The 27,187-nt window shown below is 48.0% G+C and overlaps 1 protein-coding gene across 1 annotated transcript; it reads left to right on the top strand.

Annotated features, from left to right (window-relative positions):
- vps16 (VPS16 core subunit of CORVET and HOPS complexes) lies at positions 1 to 26,984 on the top strand. The gene is made up of 24 exons (XM_023949564.2): positions 1 to 198; positions 1,439 to 1,527; positions 1,596 to 1,687; positions 1,763 to 1,891; positions 1,956 to 2,100; positions 3,232 to 3,347; positions 3,419 to 3,541; positions 5,456 to 5,511; positions 16,418 to 16,507; positions 16,642 to 16,813; positions 16,878 to 17,009; positions 17,081 to 17,208; positions 17,290 to 17,325; positions 17,474 to 17,582; positions 17,651 to 17,785; positions 18,578 to 18,686; positions 20,886 to 20,983; positions 21,051 to 21,155; positions 23,788 to 23,865; positions 24,002 to 24,088; positions 24,162 to 24,244; positions 26,370 to 26,466; positions 26,557 to 26,660; positions 26,735 to 26,984. The coding sequence occupies exons 1-24, from the start codon at positions 149 to 151 to the stop codon at positions 26,868 to 26,870; spliced, it is 2,499 nt and encodes an 832-aa protein (XP_023805332.1). The 5' UTR covers positions 1 to 148; the 3' UTR covers positions 26,871 to 26,984.
- The last annotated feature ends 203 nt before the right edge of the window (positions 26,985 to 27,187 follow it).

Genomic DNA, 27,187 nt, shown 5'->3' with positions numbered 1-27,187 from the left:
GTCCAGCAGGGGGCGGTGGAGCCTCCGTGAGCTGTTTGACCATAAACCTCTGAAGAAGAATCTGCCGCAGATCAGCTGACTGTTGACAAAACTTTCATCTTCCTCAGTGTGCTGCACCAGGGACCGGTTCCGAGTCCAGGTGGACCGAATGGCGTTCGTCACGGCCAGCTGGAACCCGCTGGGGGAGGCCTTTTACCGGTCAGCCGTTCCCGTTCCGTCTGCTGCCCCGGTGCTTTAACATGCTTAGCTAGCTGCTAAATCTTGTGCAGCTGCTAGCATGCTAACACAGCTTAGTTCTTACAGAAAAAACACAATCGAACAAGAATTAATAAACAAATCGCAAATGAACGCAGTCAGAATCATGATCAACGGATATCTGGTTTAATCAATTTCATGAGAATTTAAATTCAATTGAATTCAATTCAATTTTATTTGTATAGCCCAAAATCACAACAGTAGTCTCGATGGGCTTCGAAGTAAAACATGAACTTAAAATGATCACGAATACAAAGAGTTCAATAGGAAAATACTAAAATGAACTAACAAACTGACTAAGCTATACTGGCATTTAAATGTTTCTGTTCTTTGTCCCGTTTTTTCCCCTTACAATTAGACTAGAATATTTCTCTAATACTTCGTAATATTTTACATTCTTTCGTGTTTGTATTGATTTTTAACTCGTTTTATAATAAAGCCTATCAATGGGGGCTATTTAGTCACTATTTCAGTCCCGGAAATGGAACCCATAACATCTTATTCTGGGGAAGTTTGTCTCAAAGTTCTTCCATGCTCTGGTTGGAGATGTACATGTGATGGTTTAGGTTATGGTGTTATGGGTTCAGGTCTATGGTTCTGGGTTCAGGTCTATGGTTGTGGTTTCTGGGGTTCTGGGTTCAGGTATGTGATTCTGGGTTTAGGGTTCTGGGGTTCTGGGTTCAGGTCTGTGGCTCTGGGTCCAGGTCTGGGGTTCAGGGTTCTGGAGTTCTGGGTTTAGGTCTGTGGTTCTGGGTTCAGGTTTAGAGTTCTGGGTTCAGGTCTGTGGTTCTGGGTTCAGATCTGTGGCTCTGGGTTCAAGTCTTTGGTTCTAGGGTTCTGGGTTCAGGTCTGGGGTTCTGGGTTCAGGTCTTTGGTTCTAGGGTTCTGGGTTCAGGTCTGTGGTTCTGGGTTCAGGTTTAGGGTTCTGGGTTCAGGTCTGTGGTTCTGGGTTCAGATCTGTGGCTCTGGGTTCAAGTCTTTGGTTCTAGGGTTCTGGGTTCAGGTCTGGGGTTCTGGGTTCAAGTCTTTGGTTCTAGGGTTCTGGGTTCAGTTCTGGGTTCAGGTCTTTGGTTCTAGGGTTCTGGGTTCAGGTCTGGGGTTCTGGGTTCTGGTCTGTGGTTCTGGGTTCAGGTCTGTGGCTGCTCTGCATTTGCAGCCTCTGAGTTCTCGGGTTCTCGTGCAGGAAGGTGGAGCTCTATGAGATGTGTTGGAGCATTCGAGACGGCCTTCGGGACAGTCTGGTGGCTGCAGCGCCGTACGGTGGACCCATAGGTGCGTCCCACTCCACCACAGGTGTTTGTTTAGTCCCGTGTCCAGAAACTTTAATGCGTCTGCCTCAGCTCTCCTCAGGGAACCCCTTAGACGGTCTCCAAGTTCTCGACCTCAGCTGGAGATCTACTCGGCCTCGGGCGCTGCCATCGCCAGCTTTCCTGTAAGGGTGGGCTCCATCCCAGATCATGGTCTGGCGGTTGGGTCAGACTGACCCGTTTGTGTCGCTCTGTCACAGTGGAAGAGTGGGCCTGTGGTCCAACTGGGCTGGTCCATCAGCGATGAGCTGCTGTGTGTTCAGGAGGACGGCTCGGTTCTGATCTACGATCTGTTTGGATCCTTCAAAAGACACTTCAGCATGGGACAGGTGGGTCTGGACTGTTTCAGAACTTGCGGGGTCATGACCTGACTTTGGCTGTTGTTCTTCACAGGAAGTGGTCCAGAGTCAGGTGTTGGAGGCCAAGGTGTTCCACTCTCCTTATGGCACAGGTATTGCCATAGTAACAGGCTCCTCCCGCTTCACCTTGGCTACAAACATTGAGGATCTGAAACTGCGGAGGTTACCTGAGGTTCCAGGTAAGTCTCCTTGCTGACCATCTTCATCCTCAGCAGTCTTCACACCTTTGAGGGTTTTCTGTGGTGGACTTTAAGACTTTGGAGGTTCACCATGACAGACATTTGACCTGCTGTTGGACTCCAACACGTTTTCTTCTAACCTGCCTGGTGAGAGGCAGACAGGTGAAGGACAGACACCCACCTGTCTGGACAGTCTGAACGGGACAGGTGTGGAGGTGTGATGGACAGGCTGTTTGTGTCAAGACTGTTTATGTTTGACAACTGCCGTCTGTTGGACCCACCTGCCTGCCTTCACCTGTCTGCTTCTCACCTGCCTGCCTCTCATCTATCTGCTTCTCACCTGTCTTCCCCTTACCTGTCCTCCTCTCACCTGCCTGCCTCTCGCCTGTCTTCCTCTCACCTGTCTGCTTCCCACCTGTCTTCCTCTCACCTGTCTTCCTCTCACCTGTCTTCCTCTCACCTGTCTGCCTCTCACATGTCTGCTTCTCACCTGTCTGCCTCTCAGTTGTCTGCCTCTCAACTATCTTCCTCTCACCTGTCTTCCTCTCACTTGCCTACCTTCACCTGTCTGCCTCTCACCTGTCTCCTTTTCACCTGTCTGCCTCTCAGTTGTCTGCTTCTCAACTGTCTGCGTCTCACCTGTCTGCTTCCCACTTGTCTTTCTCTCACCTGTCTGCCTTTCACCTGTCTTCCTCTCACCTGTCTTCCTCTCACCTGTCTGCTTCTCACCTGTCTGCCTCTCACCTGTCTGCTTCTCACCTGTCTTCCTCTAACCTCTCTGCTTCTCACTTGTCTGCTTCTCACCTGCCTGCCTCTCACCTGTCTGCCTCTCACCTGTCTTCTTTTTCACCTGTCTGCTTCTCACCTGTCTGCCTCTCACCTGCCTGCTTCTCACCTGTCATCCCCTCACCTGTCATCCCCTCACCTGTCTTCCTATCACTTGCCTACCTTCACCTATCTGCTTCTCACCTGTCTTCCTCTCACTTGCCTGCTTCTCACCTGTTTGCCTCTCACCTGTCTTCCTCTCACTTTTCTTCCTTTCACCTGTCTTCCTCTCACTTGTCTTCCTTTCACCTGTCTTCCTCTCACCTGCCTTCCTCTCACCCTTCTGCATCTCACCTGTCTTCTCAGGTTTACAGGGAAGACCGGCCTCCTGGGTTGTCCTCACTCAGGACAGACAGACCAAAGTCCTGCTGTCCATCGGACCAGAACTCTACATCCTGGATAACACGTCCTGCACCGCTGTGGTGAGACGCGCCGATGGACGTTCAGGTGGTCACCAACTGATACCTGTCTAAACACCTGTACCTGTCTGCAGTGCCCCCCAGGCCTGAGTCCCCATGCGGGCAGCATCGTGCACATGAGCGTGTCTTTCAGCTACAAGTACTTGTCCCTCTTCACAGACTCTGGACACCTGTGGGCGGGGCTTTCTAACCTACAGGTGAGCTGTGGTCCTTTACTGCTCAGATGGTACTACTATAATACAGGCTAGTACTACTATAATACAGGGTAGTACTACTATAATACAGTATAGTTGTTCTGCTTACAATATAAGTAGTGACAGGATTTGATCCAAATTTATTCTTGCTAATAAATGTAAAGAATCCTGAAGATGAATGAAGACGATAAAAGATCAGAAAGAAACATACAAAACAGACATCGAGGACCTCTGGTGGTCAGCAGAAGTCCTCACAACCTCACTGTCCTGAAAAAGAAAAGACGTCATTATTGTTAAGTTCATGATCTCCCAATGTTTGGGTAATTTATGCCAAAAAGCTGTGTCAATAAAGAATATTTAAACTTTAAGAAGTAACGACCGAAGAACAAGATTTAATTAAAATGTTTGAAACAAAGCCAAACCTTTTCAAAGCAGTTTCTAGGCTCCGGTAGTCTAAAGACCTTGAAACTGGACTGAAAGTCAGACCTGTGAATTATTTTAAAGAATCAATCTGAACAAATGATTTTTTTCTACATCTCTGTTGATACATAGCAGTTCTTTCTACAAACACTTGGAAATGACTGATGTGACGTTCAAGCCTGGTTATGTAATTCCCAAAGGGCCTATGTCCTGCTGCTCTAGAGCTTTTTATACTAAAGTTTATCCGTATATATGATCACATTTTACATTTGGCACACTAAGCAACTATTTTTTATTTAGATATGAGTTTTTTCACATTTCATTTTCACAGCCAAAAGTCAGACAAATCCATATGTGAGGCTTCGCCTTTCTCTCCTTCTGGGTCCCGCCCATTTTCTGACATCACCCTAGAGCCGGCTTTGGCAGCGAGTCTGTTATCATTATCCACCAAAACGAACAACATCTGAAGTTTTGGTAGCACATTTGGATTGCCATATCTATCTGCGGAGGGGCTTCTCCGGCCCGCAGGAGCATTATTTGAGGCCCAGGCCGACCCGCGGGCCTCTTGGATTGGAAACGAGACGCCCGTCTGACCACAGCTCCTGCCGCCGGCTCCATGGTTCCCCATCAAGGGAGCAGTGTTGTCCTGAAGCATGCGGTTCTTGAGCCCCGCCCACAGACCCGGAGCCTGCTCTGCGTATGCTATGTCGCCGCCGCACAGACCATCTAGGCGCGCCGCCATAGAAGTAGATTATTTACAGACAGCGCTCGCCAAACATTGGAAAGCCTGCTCCTGTGCTCCAGCTCCTGAGGATTCCTGATTGGTCCTGTCAATACCACATGCCTGTTTCAAGACAACAAAGCTGTGGAATTTGTCTTCCTCCTCATCTTCAGGAAGGTGTGAGCGTTCAGAGACTCCTAACCGTAGATCTACCTGCTACTGAGTCTTATTGTTCTGGACTGGCCCAAGTCACTCATGTGTCCATTTCATTCCAGACAATCTGATTCACAAAAGCCAGCGTGTCTATCTAAGCACCTACAAATGGGAATTTCACATTTTAATATATATTCATATGTCATATTAATGACATTGGGAGCCGGTTTAGCTCGTGCTGGTTTGCGGCGACTTCCGTCCATGAAACCAGGGTTCGACTCCGGGCTGCTCCCTGTTCCCTTCTCTACCTCTGTGCCGGTCCCAAGCCCGGTTTGAGAAGGTTGCGTCAGGAAGGGCATCCGGCGTAAAACATTGCCAAGTTTACCATGCGACTTGTTCGCTGTGGCGACCCCTGATGGGAGAAGCCGAAAGAGGAAGAAGATGTCATATTAATGACATTGACTGTCATTAATATGAACCTTGAGCAGAATATTCCCTCTGGATTCTCTTAATTTTTCTTGTTTTGGGTTGAGTGGAAGATGTTCCTTTCATGATGGAACTGAAGCAGATTGTGTCCAAACGGATCCAAACATTGGTTAATGAAGGACGTCTTCTCTCTGCAGGACAAACTCTTGGAATTTGACACCAAGACGACAGAAAGACCCAAACAGATGCTGTGGTACGTCCGCCTGTCTCACCTGTCTACCATTAGTACCTCATCCAGAGGTACCAGTACCACTGGATGAGGTACTAATGGTACTGTCTAGAGATGGTGCTTCATGTCACTATAAACTTCCAGCACAGTGTAGGCACCAGAACCTATTCTAAAGTACCGGTTCCAGCACAGTGTAGGCACCAGAACCTATTCTAAAGTACCGGTTCCAGCACAGTGTAGGCACCAGAACCTATTCTAAAGTACCGGTTCCAGAACAGTGTAGGGACCAGAACCTATTCTAAAGTGCCGGTTCCAGAACAGTGTAGGCACCAGAACCTATTCTAAAGTACCGGTTCCAGCACAGTGTAGGCATCAGAACCTATTCTAAAGAACCGGTTCCAGCACAGTGTAGGCATCAGAACCTATTCTAAAGAACCGGTTCCAGAACAGTGTAGGCATCAGAACCTATTCTAAAGTGCCGGTTCCAGAACAGTGTAGGCACCAGAACCTATTCTAAAGTACCGGTTCCAGCACAGTGTAGGCATCAGAACCTATTCTAAAAAACCGGTTCCAGCACAGTGTAGGCATCAGAACCTATTCTAAAGAACCGGTTCCAGCACAGTGTAGGCATCAGAACCTATTCTAAAGAACCGGTTCCAGAACAGTGTAGGCACCCTAACCTATTCTAAAGTGCCGGTTCCAGCACAGTGTAGGCATTAGAACCTATTCTAAAGTACCGGTTCCAGAACAGTGTAGGCATCAGAACCTATTCTAAAGTGCCGATTCCAGCACAGTGTAGGCACCAGAACCTATTCTAAAGTACCGGTTCCAGCACAGTGTAGGCATCAGAACCTATTCTAAAGAACCGGTTCCAGCACAGTGTAGGCATCAGAACCTATTCTAAAGAACCGGTTCCAGAACAGTGTAGGCATCAGAACCTATTCTAAAGTACCGGTTCCAGAACAGTGTAGGCATCAGAACCTATTCTAAAGAACCGGTTCCAGAACAGTGTAGGGACCAGAACCTATTCTAAAGTGCCGGTTCCAGAACAGTGTAGGCACCAGAACCTATTCTAAAGTACCGGTTCCAGCACAGTGTAGGCATCAGAACCTATTCTAAAGAACCGGTTCCAGCACAGTGTAGGCATCAGAACCTATTCTAAAGAACCGGTTCCAGCACAGTGTAGGCATCAGAACCTATTCTAAAGAACCGGTTCCAGAACAGTGTAGGCACCCTAACCTATTCTAAAGTGCCGGTTCCAGCACAGTGTAGGCATTAGAACCTATTCTAAAGTGCCGGTTCCAGCACAGTGTAGGCATCAGAACCTATTCTAAAGAACCGGTTCCAGCACAGTGTAGGCATCAGAACCTATTCTAAAGAACCGGTTCCAGAACAGTGTAGGGACCAGAACCTATTCTAAAGTGCCGGTTCCAGAACAGTGTAGGCACCAGAACCTATTCTAAAGTACCGGTTCCAGCACAGTGTAGGCATCAGAACCTATTCTAAAGAACCGGTTCCAGCACAGTGTAGGCATCAGAACCTATTCTAAAGAACCGGTTCCAGCACAGTGTAGGCATCAGAACCTATTCTAAAGAACCGGTTCCAGAACAGTGTAGGCACCCTAACCTATTCTAAAGTGCCGGTTCCAGCACAGTGTAGGCATTAGAACCTATTCTAAAGTACCGGTTCCAGAACAGTGTAGGCACCCTAACCTATTCTAAAGTGCCGATTCCAGCACAGTGTAGGCATCAGAACCTATTCTAAAGAACCGGTTCCAGAACAGTGTAGGGACCAGAACCTATTCTAAAGTGCCGGTTCCAGAACAGTGTAGGCACCAGAACCTATTCTAAAGTACCGGTTCCAGCACAGTGTAGGCATCAGAACCTATTCTAAAGAACCGGTTCCAGCACAGTGTAGGCATCAGAACCTATTCTAAAGAACCGGTTCCAGCACAGTGTAGGCATCAGAACCTATTCTAAAGAACCGGTTCCAGAACAGTGTAGGCACCCTAACCTATTCTAAAGTGCCGGTTCCAGCACAGTGTAGGCATTAGAACCTATTCTAAAGTACCGGTTCCAGAACAGTGTAGGCACCCTAACCTATTCTAAAGTGCCGATTCCAGCACAGTGTAGGCATCAGAACCTATTCTAAAGAACCGGTTCCAGAACAGTGTAGGCACCCTAACCTATTCTAAAGTGCCGATTCCAGCACAGTGTAGGCATCAGAACCTATTCTAAAGAACCGGTTCCAGCACAGTGTAGGCATCAGAACCTATTCTAAAGTGCTGGTTCCAGAACAGTGTAGGCACCCTAACCTATTCTAAAGTGCCGATTCCAGCACAGTGTAGGCATCAGAACCTATTCTAAAGAACCGGTTCCAGCACAGTGTAGGCACCAGAACCTATTCTAAAGTATCGGTTCCAGCACAGTGTAGGCATCAGAACCTATTCTAAAGAACCGGTTCCAGCACAGTGTAGGCATCAGAACCTATTCTAAAGAACCGGTTCCAGCACAGTGTAGGCATCAGAACCTATTCTAAAGAACCGGTTCCAGAACAGTGTAGGCACCCTAACCTATTCTAAAGTGCCGGTTCCAGCACAGTGTAGGCATTAGAACCTATTCTAAAGTACCGGTTCCAGAACAGTGTAGGCACCCTAACCTATTCTAAAGTGCCGATTCCAGCACAGTGTAGGCATCAGAACCTATTCTAAAGAACCGGTTCCAGAACAGTGTAGGCATCAGAACCTATTCTAAAGAACCGGTTCCAGAACAGTGTAGGGACCAGAACCTATTCTAAAGTGCCGGTTCCAGAACAGTGTAGGCACCAGAACCTATTCTAAAGTACCGGTTCCAGCACAGTGTAGGCATCAGAACCTATTCTAAAGAACCGGTTCCAGAACAGTGTAGGCACCCTAACCTATTCTAAAGTGCCGATTCCAGCACAGTGTAGGCACCAGAACCTATTCTAAAGTGCCGATTCCAGCACAGTGTAGGCATCAGAACCTATTCTAAAGAACCGGTTCCAGCACAGTGTAGGCACCAGAACCTATTCTAAAGTATCGGTTCCAGCACAGTGTAGGCATCAGAACCTATTCTAAAGAACCGGTTCCAGCACAGTGTAGGCATCAGAACCTATTCTAAAGAAACCGGTTCCAGCACAGTGTAGGCATCAGAACCTATTCTAAAGTGCCGGTTCCAGAACAGTGTAGGCACCAGAACCTATTCTAAAGTACCGGTTCCAGCACAGTGTAGGCATCAGAACCTATTCTAAAAAACCGGTTCCAGCACAGTGTAGGCATCAGAACCTATTCTAAAGAACCGGTTCCAGCACAGTGTAGGCATCAGAACCTATTCTAAAGAACCGGTTCCAGAACAGTGTAGGCACCCTAACCTATTCTAAAGTGCCGGTTCCAGCACAGTGTAGGCATTAGAACCTATTCTAAAGTACCGGTTCCAGAACAGTGTAGGCATCAGAACCTATTCTAAAGTGCCGATTCCAGCACAGTGTAGGCACCAGAACCTATTCTAAAGTACCGGTTCCAGCACAGTGTAGGCATCAGAACCTATTCTAAAGAACCGGTTCCAGCACAGTGTAGGCATCAGAACCTATTCTAAAGAACCGGTTCCAGAACAGTGTAGGCATCAGAACCTATTCTAAAGTACCGGTTCCAGAACAGTGTAGGCATCAGAACCTATTCTAAAGAACCGGTTCCAGAACAGTGTAGGGACCAGAACCTATTCTAAAGTGCCGGTTCCAGAACAGTGTAGGCACCAGAACCTATTCTAAAGTACCGGTTCCAGCACAGTGTAGGCATCAGAACCTATTCTAAAGAACCGGTTCCAGCACAGTGTAGGCATCAGAACCTATTCTAAAGAACCGGTTCCAGCACAGTGTAGGCATCAGAACCTATTCTAAAGAACCGGTTCCAGAACAGTGTAGGCACCCTAACCTATTCTAAAGTGCCGGTTCCAGCACAGTGTAGGCATTAGAACCTATTCTAAAGTGCCGGTTCCAGCACAGTGTAGGCATCAGAACCTATTCTAAAGAACCGGTTCCAGCACAGTGTAGGCATCAGAACCTATTCTAAAGAACCGGTTCCAGAACAGTGTAGGGACCAGAACCTATTCTAAAGTGCCGGTTCCAGAACAGTGTAGGCACCAGAACCTATTCTAAAGTACCGGTTCCAGCACAGTGTAGGCATCAGAACCTATTCTAAAGAACCGGTTCCAGCACAGTGTAGGCATCAGAACCTATTCTAAAGAACCGGTTCCAGCACAGTGTAGGCATCAGAACCTATTCTAAAGAACCGGTTCCAGAACAGTGTAGGCACCCTAACCTATTCTAAAGTGCCGGTTCCAGCACAGTGTAGGCATTAGAACCTATTCTAAAGTACCGGTTCCAGAACAGTGTAGGCACCCTAACCTATTCTAAAGTGCCGATTCCAGCACAGTGTAGGCATCAGAACCTATTCTAAAGAACCGGTTCCAGAACAGTGTAGGGACCAGAACCTATTCTAAAGTGCCGGTTCCAGAACAGTGTAGGCACCAGAACCTATTCTAAAGTACCGGTTCCAGCACAGTGTAGGCATCAGAACCTATTCTAAAGAACCGGTTCCAGCACAGTGTAGGCATCAGAACCTATTCTAAAGAACCGGTTCCAGCACAGTGTAGGCATCAGAACCTATTCTAAAGAACCGGTTCCAGAACAGTGTAGGCACCCTAACCTATTCTAAAGTGCCGGTTCCAGCACAGTGTAGGCATTAGAACCTATTCTAAAGTACCGGTTCCAGAACAGTGTAGGCACCCTAACCTATTCTAAAGTGCCGATTCCAGCACAGTGTAGGCATCAGAACCTATTCTAAAGAACCGGTTCCAGAACAGTGTAGGCACCCTAACCTATTCTAAAGTGCCGATTCCAGCACAGTGTAGGCATCAGAACCTATTCTAAAGAACCGGTTCCAGCACAGTGTAGGCATCAGAACCTATTCTAAAGTGCTGGTTCCAGAACAGTGTAGGCACCCTAACCTATTCTAAAGTGCCGATTCCAGCACAGTGTAGGCATCAGAACCTATTCTAAAGAACCGGTTCCAGCACAGTGTAGGCACCAGAACCTATTCTAAAGTATCGGTTCCAGCACAGTGTAGGCATCAGAACCTATTCTAAAGAACCGGTTCCAGCACAGTGTAGGCATCAGAACCTATTCTAAAGAACCGGTTCCAGCACAGTGTAGGCATCAGAACCTATTCTAAAGAACCGGTTCCAGAACAGTGTAGGCACCCTAACCTATTCTAAAGTGCCGGTTCCAGCACAGTGTAGGCATTAGAACCTATTCTAAAGTACCGGTTCCAGAACAGTGTAGGCACCCTAACCTATTCTAAAGTGCCGATTCCAGCACAGTGTAGGCATCAGAACCTATTCTAAAGAACCGGTTCCAGAACAGTGTAGGCATCAGAACCTATTCTAAAGAACCGGTTCCAGAACAGTGTAGGGACCAGAACCTATTCTAAAGTGCCGGTTCCAGAACAGTGTAGGCACCAGAACCTATTCTAAAGTACCGGTTCCAGCACAGTGTAGGCATCAGAACCTATTCTAAAGAACCGGTTCCAGAACAGTGTAGGCACCCTAACCTATTCTAAAGTGCCGATTCCAGCACAGTGTAGGCACCAGAACCTATTCTAAAGTGCCGATTCCAGCACAGTGTAGGCATCAGAACCTATTCTAAAGAACCGGTTCCAGCACAGTGTAGGCACCAGAACCTATTCTAAAGTATCGGTTCCAGCACAGTGTAGGCATCAGAACCTATTCTAAAGAACCGGTTCCAGCACAGTGTAGGCATCAGAACCTATTCTAAAGAAACCGGTTCCAGCACAGTGTAGGCATCAGAACCTATTCTAAAGAACCGGTTCCAGAACAGTGTAGGCACCCTAACCTATTCTAAAGTGCCGGTTCCAGCACAGTGTAAGCATTAGAACCTATTCTAAAGTACCGGTTCCAGAACAGTGTAGGCACCCTAACCTATTCTAAAGTGCCGATTCCAGCACAGTGTAGGCATCAGAACCTATTCTAAAGAACCGGTTCCAGCACAGTGTAGGCATCAGAACCTATTCTAAAGTGCTGGTTCCAGAACAGTGTAGGCACCCTAACCTATTCTAAAGTGCCGATTCCAGCACAGTGTAGGCACCCTAACCTATTCTAAAGAACCGGTTCCAGCACAGTGTAGGCACCAGAACCTATTCTAAAGTGCCGGTTCCAGAACAGTGTAGGCACCAGAACCTATTCTAAAGTACCGGTTCCAGCACAGTGTAGGCATCAGAACCTATTCTAAAGAACCGGTTCCAGCACAGTGTAGGCATCAGAACCTATTCTAAAGTGCTGGTTCCAGAACAGTGTAGGCACCCTAACCTATTCTAAAGTGCCGGTTCCAGCACAGTGTAGGCATCAGAACCTATTCTAAAGAACCGGTTCCAGCACAGTGTAGGCACCAGAACCTATTCTAAAGTGCTGGTTCCAGAACAGTGTAGGCACCAGAACCTATTCTAAAGTGCCGGTTCCAGAACAGTGTAGGCATCAGAACCTATTCTAAAGAACCGGTTCCAGCACAGTGTAGGCATCAGAACCTATTCTAAAGAACCGGTTCCAGCACAGTGTAGGCATCAGAACCTATTCTAAAGAACCGGTTCCAGAACAGTGTAGGCACCCTAACCTATTCTAAAGTGCCGGTTCCAGCACAGTGTAGGCATTAGAACCTATTCTAAAGTGCTGGTTCCAGAACAGTGTAGGCACCCTAACCTATTCTAAAGTGCCGATTCCAGCACAGTGTAGGCATCAGAACCTATTCTAAAGTGCCGGTTCCAGAACAGTGTAGGCACCAGAACCTATTCTAAAGTACCGGTTCCAGCACAGTGTAGGCATCAGAACCTATTCTAAAGAACCGGTTCCAGAACAGTGTAGGCACCCTAACCTATTCTAAAGTGCCGATTCCAGCACAGTGTAGGCATCAGAACCTATTCTAAAGAACCGGTTCCAGCACAGTGTAGGCATCAGAACCTATTCTAAAGTGCTGGTTCCAGAACAGTGTAGGCACCCTAACCTATTCTAAAGTGCCGATTCCAGCACAGTGTAGGCATCAGAACCTATTCTAAAGAACCGGTTCCAGCACAGTGTAGGCACCAGAACCTATTCTAAAGTGCCGGTTCCAGAACAGTGTAGGCACCAGAACCTATTCTAAAGTACCGGTTCCAGCACAGTGTAGGCATCAGAACCTATTCTAAAGAACCGGTTCCAGCACAGTGTAGGCATCAGAACCTATTCTAAAGTGCTGGTTCCAGAACAGTGTAGGCACCCTAACCTATTCTAAAGTACCGGTTCCAGCACAGTGTAGGCATCAGAACCTATTCTAAAGAACCGGTTCCAGCACAGTGTAGGCACCAGAACCTATTCTAAAGTGCTGGTTCCAGAACAGTGTAGGCACCCTAACCTATTCTAAAGTGCCGGTTCCAGAACAGTGTAGGCACCAGAACCTATTCTAAAGTACCGGTTCCAGCACAGTGTAGGCATCAGAACCTATTCTAAAGAACCGGTTCCAGCACAGTGTAGGCACCAGAACCTATTCTAAAGTGCTGGTTCCAGAACAGTGTAGGCACCCTAACCTATTCTAAAGTGCCGGTTCCAGAACAGTGTAGGCATCAGAACCTATTCTAAAGAACCGGTTCCAGCACAGTGTAGGCATCAGAACCTATTCTAAAGAACCGGTTCCAGCACAGTGTAGGCACCAGAACCTATTCTAAAGTGCTGGTTCCAGAACAGTGTAGGCACCAGAACCTATTCTAAAGTACCGGTTCCAGCACAGTGTAGGCATCAGAACCTATTCTAAAGAACCGGTTCCAGCACAGTGTAGGCATCAGAACCTATTCTAAAGAACCGGTTCCAGAACAGTGTAGGCACCCTAACCTATTCTAAAGTGCCGGTTCCAGAACAGTGTAGGCATTAGAACCTATTCTAAAGAACCGGTTCCAGCACAGTGTAGGCATCAGAACCTATTCTAAAGAACCGGTTCCAGCACAGTGTAGGCACCAGAACCTATTCTAAAGTGCTGGTTCCAGAACAGTGTAGGCACCCTAACCTATTCTAAAGTGCCGGTTCCAGAACAGTGTAGGTATCAGAACCTATTCTAAAGAACCAGTTCCAGCACAGTGTAGGCATCAGAACCTATTCTAAAGTGCTGGTTCCAGCACAGTGTAGGCACCCTAACCTATTCTAAAGTGCCGGTTCCAGCACAGTGTAGGCATCAGAACCTATTCTAAAGAACCGGTTCCAGCACAGTGTAGGCATCAGAACCTATTCTAAAGAACCGGTTCCAGCACAGTGTAGGCACCAGAACCTATTCTAAAGAACCGGTTCCAGCACAGTGTAGGCACCAGAACCTATTCTAAAGTGCTGGTTCCAGCACAGTGTAGGCACCAGAACCTATTCTAAAGAACCGGTTCCAGAACAGTGTAGGCATTAGAACCTATTCTAAAGAACCGGTTCCAGCACAGTGTAGGCATCAGAACCTATTCTAAAGAACCGGTTCCAGCACAGTGTAGGCACCAGAACCTATTCTAAAGTGCTGGTTCCAGCACAGTGTAGGCACCCTAACCTATTCTAAAGTGCCGGTTCCAGCACAGTGTAGGCATCAGAACCTATTCTAAAGAACCGGTTCCAGCACAGTGTAGGCATCAGAACCTATTCTAAAGTGCTGGTTCCAGAACAGTGTAGGCACCCTAACCTATTCTAAAGTGCCGGTTCCAGAACAGTGTAGGCATCAGAACCTATTCTAAAGAACCGGTTCCAGCACAGTGTAGGCACCAGAACCTATTCTAAAGTGCTGGTTCCAGCACAGTGTAGGCACCCTAACCTATTCTAAAGTACCGGTTCCAGCACAGTGTAGGCATCAGAACCTATTCTAAAGAACCGGTTCCAGCACAGTGTAGGCATCAGAACCTATTCTAAAGAACCGGTTCCAGCACAGTGTAGGCATCAGAACCTATTCTAAAGTGCCGGTTCCAGCACAGTGTAGGCATTAGAACCTATTCTAAAGTACCGGTTCCAGAACAGTGTAGGCACCCTAACCTATTCTAAAGTGCCGATTCCAGCACAGTGTAGGCATCAGAACCTATTCTAAAGAACCGGTTCCAGCACAGTGTAGGCATCAGAACCTATTCTAAAGGGCTGGTTCCAGAACAGTGTAGGCATCAGAACCTATTCTAAAGAACCGGTTCCAGAACAGTGTAGGGACCAGAACCTATTCTAAAGTGCCGGTTCCAGAACAGTGTAGGCACCCTAACCTATTCTAAAGTGCTGGTTCCAGCACAGTGTAGGCATCAGAACCTATTCTAAAGAACCGGTTCCAGCACAGTGTAGGCATCAGAACCTATTCTAAAGTGCTGGTTCCAGAACAGTGTAGGCATCAGAACCTATTCTAAAGAATCGGTTCCAGAACAGTGTAGGGACCAGAACCTATTCTAAAGTGCTGGTTCCAGAACAGTGTAGGCACCAGAACATATTCTAAAGAACCGGTTCCAGCACAGTGTAGGCATCAGAACCTATTCTAAAGTGCCGATTCCAGCACAGTGTAGGCATCAGAACCTATTCTAAAGAACCGGTTCCAGCACAGTGTAGGCACCAGAACCTATTCTAAAGTGCCGGTTCCAGAACAGTGTAGGCACCAGAACCTATTCTAAAGTACCGGTTCCAGCACAGTGTAGGCATCAGAACCTATTCTAAAGAACCGGTTCCAGCACAGTGTAGGCATCAGAACCTATTCTAAAGTGCTGGTTCCAGAACAGTGTAGGCACCCTAACCTATTCTAAAGTGCCGGTTCCAGAACAGTGTAGGCACCAGAACCTATTCTAAAGTACCGGTTCCAGCACAGTGTAGGCATCAGAACCTATTCTAAAGAACCGGTTCCAGCACAGTGTAGGCACCAGAACCTATTCTAAAGTGCTGGTTCCAGAACAGTGTAGGCACCCTAACCTATTCTAAAGTGCCGGTTCCAGAACAGTGTAGGCATCAGAACCTATTCTAAAGAACCGGTTCCAGCACAGTGTAGGCATCAGAACCTATTCTAAAGTGCTGGTTCCAGAACAGTGTAGGCACCCTAACCTATTCTAAAGTGCCGGTTCCAGAACAGTGTAGGCATCAGAACCTATTCTAAAGAACCGGTTCCAGCACAGTGTAGGCATCAGAACCTATTCTAAAGAACCGGTTCCAGCACAGTGTAGGCACCAGAACCTATTCTAAAGTGCTGGTTCCAGAACAGTGTAGGCACCCTAACCTATTCTAAAGTGCCGGTTCCAGAACAGTGTAGGCATCAGAACCTATTCTAAAGAACCGGTTCCAGCACAGTGTAGGCATCAGAACCTATTCTAAAGAACCGGTTCCAGCACAGTGTAGGCATCAGAACCTATTCTAAAGAACCGGTTCCAGCACGGTGTAGGCATCAGAACCTATTCTAAAGTGCTGGTTCCAGAACAGTATAGGCACCAGAACATATTCTAAAGTGCTGGTTCCAGAACAGTGTAGGCATCAGAACCTATTCTAAAGTGCCGGTTCCAGAACAGTGTAGGCATCAGAACCTATTCTAAAGAACCGGTTCCAGCACAGTGTAGGCATCAGAACCTATTCTAAAGAACCGGTTCCAGCACAGTGTAGGCATCAGAACCTATCCTAAAGAACCGGTTCCAGCACGGTGTAGGCATCAGAACCTATTCTAAAGTGCTGGTTCCAGAACAGTATAGGCACCAGAACATATTCTAAAGTGCTGGTTCCAGAACAGTGTAGGCATCAGAACCTATTCTAAACTGTTTGGAAAGTACTGCATGAAAACCCAGATGTCCTCAGCCTCCTGTCTTGCTATCTGGTCATGCGTCTCAATCCGTCCACCTGCCCAGGTGTCGCAGGCCGAAGAGCCAGCAGCCGTCGGTGGTGTTGATGTGGGACAGACTGCTCCTAGTGGTCGGAGAGTGTAATGACACCATCCAGTATCCTGAAAACTGCTCGGACTTGAACCAGGGCCATTTTAGTCCAGATCAAGCGTTCTGTGCCGATCTGGGTTTTTCAGTCCTCATAGAAGTTCTGCTGGTTTCTCCGGACTCCACCTTGACCCAAAGCCCAGATTCCCTGTTGAGGACCCGTCTGTTTTGGTGGGGGAGATGGACGGAGTTCGGATCATCAACTCCACCAATCAGGAGCTGCTGCAGGAGGTCCCTCTGGTCTGCCAGGATATCTTCAAGATCGCCTCCATGGCGCCTGGAGCTCTGCTGCTGGAGGCCCACCGGGAGTATGAGGTACCCCTATCTGCACCTGTCCTCAGGTGTGGTCCCAGCTGTGATGCGTCTTCCTCGTCCACAGAAGTCCAGCCAGAAAGCTGACGAGTACCTGAGGGAGATCAAGGAGCAGAACGTGCTGGAGGAGGCGGTGCGACAGTGTGTGGAGGCCGCGGCTCACGAGTACGACCCCGCCACCCAGAAGTCCCTGATGAGGGTGAGAGGAAACCCGATGATCCCGAGAGTCCAGGTGTGCTCGCCTGTAACCTGTGATCTGTCCTCTACCAGGCGGCGTCCTTTGGGAAGTGTTTCCTGACGGACTTCTGCTCCGATCCCTTCGTGTCCACTTGCAGAGAGCTGCGAGTGCTGAACGCTGTTAGAGAGAGCGGCGTGGGAATGCCACTCACACACACTCAGTATCCTCTGGAGCTGCACAGGGGTATGATGGGAGGTGTAGTTCTGACTGTGTGGGTGTAATTCTTTACCTCTACTCTCAGATTCAAGCAGATGACATTGCAGGTGCTGATTGACAGGTGAGCCGTCTGATTCTTGTTTAGTGGAGATAAAAATGCGGTATATTTAACAGAATTCAGTGTTTTTTAAATCAGCAGGTGATTTAATTCCAGGTGTAAACTGTGCCTGAAGTCCATGAACCGCCCTCTCTCTGTTTACCCGCCTCAGGTTGTTGTTTCGACAGTTCTACCCGTTAGCCATTGAGATCTGCCGTTACCTGAAGATTCCCGACTATCAGGGCGTTAGCAGAGTCCTGAAGCACTGGGCCTCCTGTAAGGTAAATGACTCACCTGGGACCCTGCGGCTGCCTCTCACTGTTCCTTACCTGTGTGTGGGCGTGTCCAGGTGCAGCAGAAAGACTTGTCGGATGAAGCCATAGCGCGAGCGGTGTGTGTGAAGGTGGGGGAATCACCTGGAGTCTCGTACTCTCATATCGCCGCCAAAGCTTACGAATGTGGACGCACCGAACTCGCCATCAAGGTACGCAGACAAACGGCTCCTGGAGGTGGATGGGACACCGATACAAAGAAAAAACCCTGTTTGGAGAACGGAAAGAAGAGTCTTCTTAGTTATGCTGTGTACCTGTCATCTGGACTCTGGTTCTGAAGTCAGCCCAGAGGTACCAAACATTGCAGTTCCCCAAATAACCACTGGAAGCGCTCTGATTGACTTCATGTTAAAAGGAGCACACAAAAAGATTTTCTGCTGTGTTCTACTGAAATGATGTAGGGTCGTACGGTCATGAAAGACCCGGACAAGGTTTGGAAATACAACTTTTCTAGGTCCTTGAAAAGTTTATAAAAGTCTGCAAAGTCATCAAATGTGAATATTTTGGATGTAAAAGACATTTTCAAAAAACTTTAACATGAGATTTGAATTGAAATGGTGGCAGAAGTTCATCCTGACTGTTGGTGAAGGAGTTTACAACCGTAAACCGTGTGAGTTGTCATCAGTTCAGACGTTGCAGACGCCGCAATTGCTGCTGATGCTGCAGAAGCCACTAATGCTGCAGACGCTGCAAGCGCCGGTCGGTCAGAGAATTCTAGCAAACAGCTCTTGTTGAGGCGGGTCATCATGGCTGTCCCACTTCAGAATCAGAATCCTGGGGGGTTTCTTTGGTTTTCCTCAAACTGAGTCGGACAGTGACTCGCAGACGAGTTTGATAGTAGAAAACATTAGAGAGGGTGGATCAGGTGGACTGAGGACCATGGAGGTAGAGCTCTGTGCTGCTCCATCAGTTGGGTTTAACTCCTGTGTTGGTTGGTTCCTCAGCTCCTGGACTTTGAACCTCGGTCTGGAGAACAGGTTCCTCTACTGCTGAAGATGAAGAGGAGTCATCTGGCTCTCAGCAAGGCTGTAGAGAGTGGAGACACGGACCTCGGTGAGTCTGAACATAGATCTACCAACTGAACGTTTGGTTCCTCAAGGATCATCTTCCAGGAACGACAGCCGCCCTCTTCTTCCTCTGTTTGGGAAGTTCAGCTCCATAACTGTGTTTCCAAATCGTCCAGCTTGTATTTACGATAATAAATTCTCCTAAAAACTCACATTTATGGGGAAAGGTTTTTGGACTTTGAGGAGTATGGAAGTGGACATACTTCCTAAAACTGCAATGGAAAACCTGTTTTCAAATGAAAAGAGTCATGTGACCAACAACTGCATGGCGATGCCCTTCTTGGTAGGAACTGGCGGCCTTTGGTGCTGCACAGCGGCGCCACCAGAGGTCCCACGGCGTCAAACGACTCCTCCATAGCTGAGCATGTCGTGTGGAATTTTTGGATCCTCTGGAAAATCACCAAAGCGGCCCCTCCCACGTTAAAGCCGGCTTATACTCAAAGTGATCGGTCATCGCGCTAGTCGGATCCACAATCGCACCGACTTCTAAGCGCGTTTATTCTTTTAAAGCGATCAACTCCAGGGTTTATTAATACCAAGAAGGACGGAAGGCTGTTGTGTTTGGCCATAAGCAGAAACGGCGGTCTGTCTTTGTTTTTGGTCTCCGTCTCTCACTTTGAGTCTGAGCGTGAAGGGAGGTTAGTCCTTTAACTTTTTCATCATCTTCAGTGTCAACAGACATCTTTATAGACATAATCGCCGACTCTAGTCCAGGGACCACCAGCCTTTGTGAGCATGAGGGCTATTATGGGGTCTGAGTCGTAGGAGGGGCTCCACCAGACCTGTTTACTGCACATGTCCCCAAAAACCAAAACCACAGACTGCTGATAATAGCAGCAGTAATGATAAGAATAAACTAATGATTTCAACAACTGACTGCTCACATATCAATAGTAATTATTTTCCACAATGATTGACAATAACTAGAGAAACACGTCTAATCATGAAACATGGATTTATTTCTGCTCAAACATTAAAGTCAGGAGGACACGGTTGGTGCTACAAAAGATCAAATCCAACAAGCCTACCCCCCCCCAAATACTCGTCTTTTTTTTTTTGGTGCAAAAACACAAAACCCTTTTTTGACTGGCGACCCTAAGACTTTCGTTTCTCCAGCTTTAAGACGCCTTTGCTCTGACCAGAACTCCAAGAATCCAGGAAAGCGGCTTTGCACCGGAAAGCAACACTTCATATGACCAGGTCTGATTACCATGGAGGGGTGGAGCATTCAGCAACTCTGGAACTGCCTCCTCTGATCCACAAAACATGAACTCTCTCAAACTCACCTTTTTCCTCGTACATTCAGATCATCATCTTTAAACTGCTGCTTTAACTGTTCACTTATTTTGTGGAGTTTATTGTTGTATTTTTATGCGTTTACATATTTTTGTACTGCGAGTCGACCTTGAGTGTCCAAAAAGGTGGCGTATAAATAAAATGTATTGTTATTATTTTCTAAGCTTTTCATGTGGGGCAAAGCCGCTGTTCCCTGGATGGATGGCGTTTAGGGTGGAGAGGTTACGGTTAAGAAGGGATTTAAACAGTGGAGCCTCGCTGTGACTCATCTGAACACGGGTTCAGATCCTTCTTTGGAAAGAATAAAACGAAGAGCCTCTGCCTGTTTTCAGCTCATGTTTCACACTCAACCATTTATTCACATGAAAAGGTTTAGGAAAAGGTTCCACAATTCTGAACTTCCAGCTAAAGCTGTTCTGCTTCTGAAAGGACAGCTTTGAACGATGCTATAGATTTGAACTTGTCATATGGAATTTGAAATAGCTTTAAAATGCTTTCATTTCAATGATGACTCAGACTAACATCCATACTGATTGGCTTTCTTGTTCTTTATCCACAAATGTGCAGCTCTAAACTAGCTTTGGTGGGTTTCTGATTGCTGTTGGGTGACCCCTGTAGTCACTGGAAATGAATTCAATGATGAAGAGCGCTGGGGCAGATATGTGAATGCATTCTGTCAATCAGAGAACTGTTCACATCTGGTGTGGTGTTAGTGACTGACTCATGGCTGAGCTGGTTTGGGTTTATTTGCATAATCAGGATTGAAAGGAAACCGGGTTTTTGTGAAATAGTATTTTTTTTGGGAATTTGGATCAAGTTTGGAGCATTTGTGTGGTGGGAACACAGCTGATGTCCTAAAGCTTGTGATGAAATCTCTGATTTGGATCAGTTTACATGGTGGTCACACACCTGAAGAATGAGATGAACAGAGGGGATTTCTTCATGACTCTGAGGAACCAGCCGGTGGCCCTCAGCCTCTACAGACAGGTGCGTTTTCTGTGTTCCACCTGTCCATGTTTTCCGGGTGCTTCTTCATTTCTGGATGTTCCTGCAGTTCTGTAAGCTTCAGGAACAGGAGACTCTGAAAGACCTCTACAACCAGGACGACAACCATCAGGAGCTGGCCAACTACTACGTCACTGCGTCCTACAGAGAAAAGGTAGGAGCCAACAGGTGTGTCATGAGAGAATGCTAACCTGAACCAGTGTGGGTTCCGTCTGATGCTCCTCTGCAAGTGAAAAAGGTGGTTCTCACCTGTGTTCTCACCTGTGATTCTCACCTGCTGTTGTCACCTGTGGTTCTCACCTGTGAGTCTCACTTGTGCTCCTCACCTGTGAGTCTCACTTGTGCTCCTCACCTGTGCTCCTCACCTGTGTTCCTCACCTGTGTTCTCACCTGTGGTCCTAACCTGCAGTCCTCACCTGTGTTTTCACCTGTGCTCCTCACCTGTGTTTCTCACCTGTGGTTCTCACCTTTGTTTTCACCTGTGGTCCTCACCTGTGGCCCTCACCTGTGTTTTCACCTGCGGTCCTCACCTGCGGTCCTCACCTGTGGTTCTCACCTGTGTTTTCACCTGTGGTCCTCACCTGTGGTCCTCACCTTTGGTTCTCACCTGTGCTTTCACCTGTGGTTCTCACCTGTGGTCCTCACCTGCGGTCCTCACCTGCGGTCCTCACCTGCGGTCCTCACCTGCGGTCCTCACCTGCGGTCCTCACCTGTGGTCCTCACCTGTGGCCCTCACCTGTGTTTTCACCTGTGGTTCTCACCTGTGGTTCTCACCTGTGGTCCTCACCTGTGGCCCTCACCTGTGTTTTCACCTGTGGTCCTCACCTGTGGTCCTCACCTGTGGTCCTCACCTGTGGTCCTCACCTGTGGTTCTCACCTGTGGCCCTCACCTGTGGCCCTCACCTGCGGTCCTCACCTGCGGTCCTCACCTGTGGTTCTCACCTGTGGTCCTCACCTGCGGTCCTCACCTGTGGTTCTCACCTGTGTTCTCACCTGTGTTCTCATCTGTGTTCTCACCTGTGTTTTCACCTGCGGTCCTCACCTGTGGTCCTCACCTGTGTTTTCACCTGTGGTTCTCACCTGTGGTCCTCACCTGTGCTCCTCACCTGTGGTTTCACCTGTGTTCTCACCTGCGGTCCTCACCTGTGTTTCTCACCTGCGGTCTTCACCTGTGTTCACACCTGTGGTTCTCACCTTTGTTCTCACCTGTGGTCCTCACCTGTGGTCCTCACCTGTGGCCCTCACCTGTGTTTTCACCTGTGGTTCTCACCTGTGGTTCTCACCTGTGGTTCTCACCTGTGGTCCTCACCTGTGGCCCTCACCTGTGTTTTCACCTGCGGTCCTCACCTGTGGTCCTCACCTGTGTTTTCACCTGTGGTTCTCACCTGTGGTCCTCACCTGCGGTCCTCACCTGTGGTTCTCACCTGTGTTCTCATCTGTGTTCTCACCTGTGTTTTCACCTGCGGTCCTCACCTGTGGTCCTCACCTGTGTTTTCACCTGTGGTTCTCACCTGTGGTCCTCACCTGTGCTCCTCACCTGTGGTTTCACCTGTGTTCTCACCTGCGGTCCTCACCTGTGTTTCTCACCTGCGGTCTTCACCTGTGTTCACACCTGTGGTTCTCACCTTTGTTTTCACCTGTGGTCCTTACCTGTGGCCCTCACCTGTGGTCCTCACCTGTGTTCTCACCTGTGGTTCTCACCTGTGTTCTCATCTGTGTTCCTCATCTGTGTTCTCACCTGTGGTCCTAACCTGCAGTCCTCACCTGTGTTTTCACCTGTGCTCCTCACCTGTGTTTCTCACCTGTGTTTCTCACCTGTGCTCCTCACCTGTGGTTTCACCTGTGTTCTCACCTGTGGTCCTCACCTGTGGTCCTCACCTGTGTTCTCACCTGTGTTCTCACCTGTGGTTCTCACCTGTGGTTCTCACCTGTGTTCTCATCTGTGTTCCTCACCTGTGTTCCTCACCTGCGGTCTTCACCTGTGTTCACACCTAGTGTTCTCACCTGTGTTCCTCACCTGCGGTCTTCACCTGTGTTCACACCTGTGGTTCTCACCTGTGGTTCTCACCTGTGGTTCTCACCTGTGGCTCTCACCTTTGTTTTCACCTGTGGTCCTCACCTGTGGCCCTCACCTGTGTTTTCACCTGTGGTTCTCACCTGTGGTTCTCACCTTTGTTTTCACCTGTGGTCCTCACCTGTGGCCCTCACCTGTGTTTTCACCTGCGGTCCTCACCTGTGGTCCTCACCTGCGGTCCTCACCTGTGGTCCTCACCTGCGGTTCTCACCTGTGTTTTCACCTGCGGTCCTCACCTGTGGTTCTCACCTGTGGTCCTCACCTGCGGTTCTCACCTGTGTTTTCACCTGCGGTCCTCACCTGTGGTTCTCACCTGTGGTCCTCACCTGTGTTCTCATCTGTGTTCCTCACCTGTGTTCCTCACCTGCGGTCTTCACCTGTGTTCACACCTGTGGTTCTCACCTGTGGTTCTCACCTGTGGTTCTCACCTGTGGTTCTCACCTTTGTTTTCACCTGTGGTCCTCACCTGTGGTCCTCCCCCGTGGCCCTCACCTGTGTTTTCACCTGTGGTTCTCACCTGTGGTTCTCACCTTTGTTTTCACCTGTGGTCCTCACCTGTGGCCCTCACCTGTGTTTTCACCTGCGGTCCTCACCTGTGGTTCTCACCTGTGTTTTCACCTGTGGTTCTCACCTGTGGTCCTCACCTGCGGTCCTCACCTGCGGTTCTCACCTGTGTTCTCACCTGTGGTTCTCACCTGTGTTCTCCCTGCAGAAGTTGGAGAGCAGTCTGTCTCTGCTGCAGAACGCTGTAGACGAGTACAACAAGGCCAAAAACGACTTTGCTGCAAAGGTGACGGGACAATCTGAGATCGTGACCCATGACGATGTTCTGTCACTCACTCCTTCGCATCTTCTTGTTCCTCGTGACTCACCTGTGTGACCTCTAGGCGTTTGGTTGATGCTAACGAGTTTCTGTTGTCCTTCAGGCCACAGAGGAGGAGATGCGTCTTCTCCGTTTCCAGCGAAAGCTAGATGATGAGAAAGGGGCGGGGCTTCTTGGTTTGTCCCTGCAGGTCAGTAAAGTTTGTCTGCACTGGTAGATGAAGTTGATGATCAGCACCTTCCAAACACGTGGTCCTGTTTCAGGTAACCATGGAGACGCTGCTGTCTTTAGGACTTCACAAACAGGCAGAGCAGCTGTACAGAGACTTCAAAGTTCCTGACAAAAGGTGAGTCTGAACCAGCCCTGCTGTGATTGGCTGCTGTCATTCAGCAGTTTTCACTGTTTAGAGAAAATACCCAGCATTCTTTGTGAACCACACCCAAAGAGGATCAATATTCAGGAGCAGAGTCTGAAGCAGCCTCACTCATCAACGGAACAAAACCCCCTCCAGTTTAGGATGGGGTTACCCCCCAGGACCAGTTCAATATCCACAGGTTCTGTTCCCAGGTGAGGACAGGGAGGAGCATTGGGTGGATCATGTGACATCTGCAGATGATTGAACACAGTCACCTGAGGTCTTATCGTGGACCCTGACATGAACTTTGACCCTTTAGAGTTTCACCATCTCAAACAGGTTCAAAGGTCCAGACCTAGACCAGGTTTATCTGCAGCAGGTTGGTCTGCGGTTCCAAACCTCTGCTGAGTCCTGACTAAAAGCAGGACGTCTGAGCACGTAGGTCCCCGTCTCAAACAGCTCCTCTTGTTGATCTCTGACATGGGTCTGAGACTTGGTCCACAGCTGGACTCTGAAGGAGGAGTCTCTGTAGACCAGAGTCCAGACTAAACTCTATTGGAGTTCTGGAAGTGTCTTCTTCTTCATGCCAGACCAACGTCTACTTTGATGATGTTCAGGTCCAGAAGAAAGCTGCTTCTTCCTAGATCGACAGCTGAACGTCTGTCATGGTTGAAAAGATTCTGTCTAGAAAGTATGAACCCACCTGTTGGGAACAAAGATCTGAAGATGAGCGTCTCTGGATCCGGGTGGATCCGCCCCTCACCTGCAGACGGTTAGAATGGGGGGGGGGCACAGAGCAGAAATGGTCTTCAGGGGCTTTGGGCCTCATCTTCTTGGAGCTGTGGTCTCCAGCCTGTTTTGGACCTGTAAAACTGCAGCAATGTTTTTGAAGACCCAGCTGGTTCTGTTGTTCTGAGACATGAACTACTGGGTTTTTACCTGGGACGGTACCGAACAGAACCTCTGTTCCATGTTGCTGAAAAACACGGTTGTGGTTCTTTGTAGCTCAGATCAGAACCAGTGATGTTCTGCAGAACCTCCCAGCAATAGACTCTAGTTCTGATGGATCACAGCGATGTGTCCAAAGCTCTGAAGAAAGGCGGTGGAATCCGTGTTAGAAAGTGGAGCTGCAGAGCAGACGGTCAATAAAGCATGTGAGCCACATTAAAGCTCTTCATCCTGTCATCCTCATCATCATCACTTTAAATAAACAGAACTTTATTTCCTCAGTCAGACTTTAGAACATTATTGGTTCAGAAACATTAATTCTATGTTTTTATACTAAAACATATTTTAGAAATCAGACCATGTTGACTGTTGCCTGTCCATGTTGTATATGTGCATTGTAAATATGTGTATTGTAAATATGTGTATTGTAAATATGTGTATTGTAAATATGTGTATTGTGTGTATGTGTATTGTGTACATGTGTATTGTGTATATGTGTATTGTGTGTATGTGTATTGTGTACATGTGTATTGTGTATATGTGTATGTATATTGTATATATGTGCATCGTGTGCATCGTGCGTATGTGCATTGTGTGTATGTGCATTGTGCGTGTGTGTATTGTGTGTATGTGTATTGTGCGTATGTGTATTGTATATATGTGTATTGTGCGTGTGTGTATTGTATATATGTGTATTGTGTGTATGTGCATTGTATATATGTCTACATGTCATGTGGATTCATCCACCTCATTCTCCGTGTTCCCTCCTGGAAAATGGTTTCACTATTGTCTGCAGTCGTTTCTGGAACTCTAAATCTTTTTCAGGTTTCTGTCTCTGAACGTGTTTCTGTATTTGAACCCATCTAAAGTCAGAGATGGAAGCGTCTTTAGTGACTCTGATCAGATGTTTCCACATTAAAATGAACTATAACTATCCCTTTATTCCTCATAAACACTTTGGGTCCAATCTTCGGTTGTGCTCACCAGAACTTGTTTCAATAAAAAGTCCTGACCCGTTCTGAACTCTTCTTCCCAGCAGGTTCTGGATGGTTCCTCTGAACCTGAAGTCTCAAAACCGGAGACTCCCTCTGGCTGGGAGGGGTGGGGTTGGTGATGTGGTTCTGGTCACATGACTGACCCGGTTCTGTCTGCTGTTTCACCTGAGCAGGTATTGGTGGCTGAAGCTCAAGTCTCTGGCAGAGAAGGAGGAGTGGGAGGAGCTAGAGAAATTCTCCAAGAGCAAGAAATCTCCAATTGGTTACCTGGTAAGATAATCAAAAATGGCCCCGCCCATCACCATTGTTCCAGTTTCAAAGTGATTTATTACCCATGATCCTTTGCTGCTTTGTCCTCAGGCGTTCGTTGAGGTTTGCATGAAGTATAACAACAGGAACGAGGCCAAGAAGTACATCTGCAAAGTCACACCTGAGCAGAAGGTCAAGGCTCACCTGGCTGTTGGGTAAGACTCGCCTGTGACATCATTAGATGGTGGGCGTGGCTTCCTGCTGACTGCTTATGCTCTGCTCCTGGCAGTGACCTGGAGAGCGCCGCGGACGCCGCCATCGAGCACAAGAGTGAGTCTGAGATAGCTGCGGTCCTGTCCAGATGCTCCGCCTCCGACCGCCTGCTGGTTGACAGACTGAACCGGGCCAGCGGCGCCAAAAAGTGATGAGCGTTCACCGCAGCACCCCCGTGGACGTTCTTGTATGTCTGGATTATTGAAGAACCCCCCCCCCCCTGCAATATTCTGCTGCTGTTTCAAAATAAAAGCTTCTCATCTGTGTTCATGGTGATGCTGTTATTGTGATGTCACTTCCTGTTCTAGGGAAAGTGCATAGTAAAGAATTTGAAATGGGGGGGTTGGCAGATATTCGGTTCTAGAACCATTCCTTTAGGTTCTGTAGAAGACGTGGTGAGGAGGAGGATGGAGGGTCTTCATCAGTGTGAGGAGAGCATTGGAGGATCACCAGATGTTTGGATCAGTAC

Source organism: Oryzias latipes, chromosome 2 (genome assembly GCF_053564925.1).
Source record: "Oryzias latipes strain Hd-rR chromosome 2, Olatipes_Hd-rR_3.1".
Lineage (NCBI taxonomy): Eukaryota > Metazoa > Chordata > Actinopteri > Beloniformes > Adrianichthyidae > Oryzias > Oryzias latipes.
This window is presented reverse-complemented; position numbering and strand designations above follow the sequence as displayed.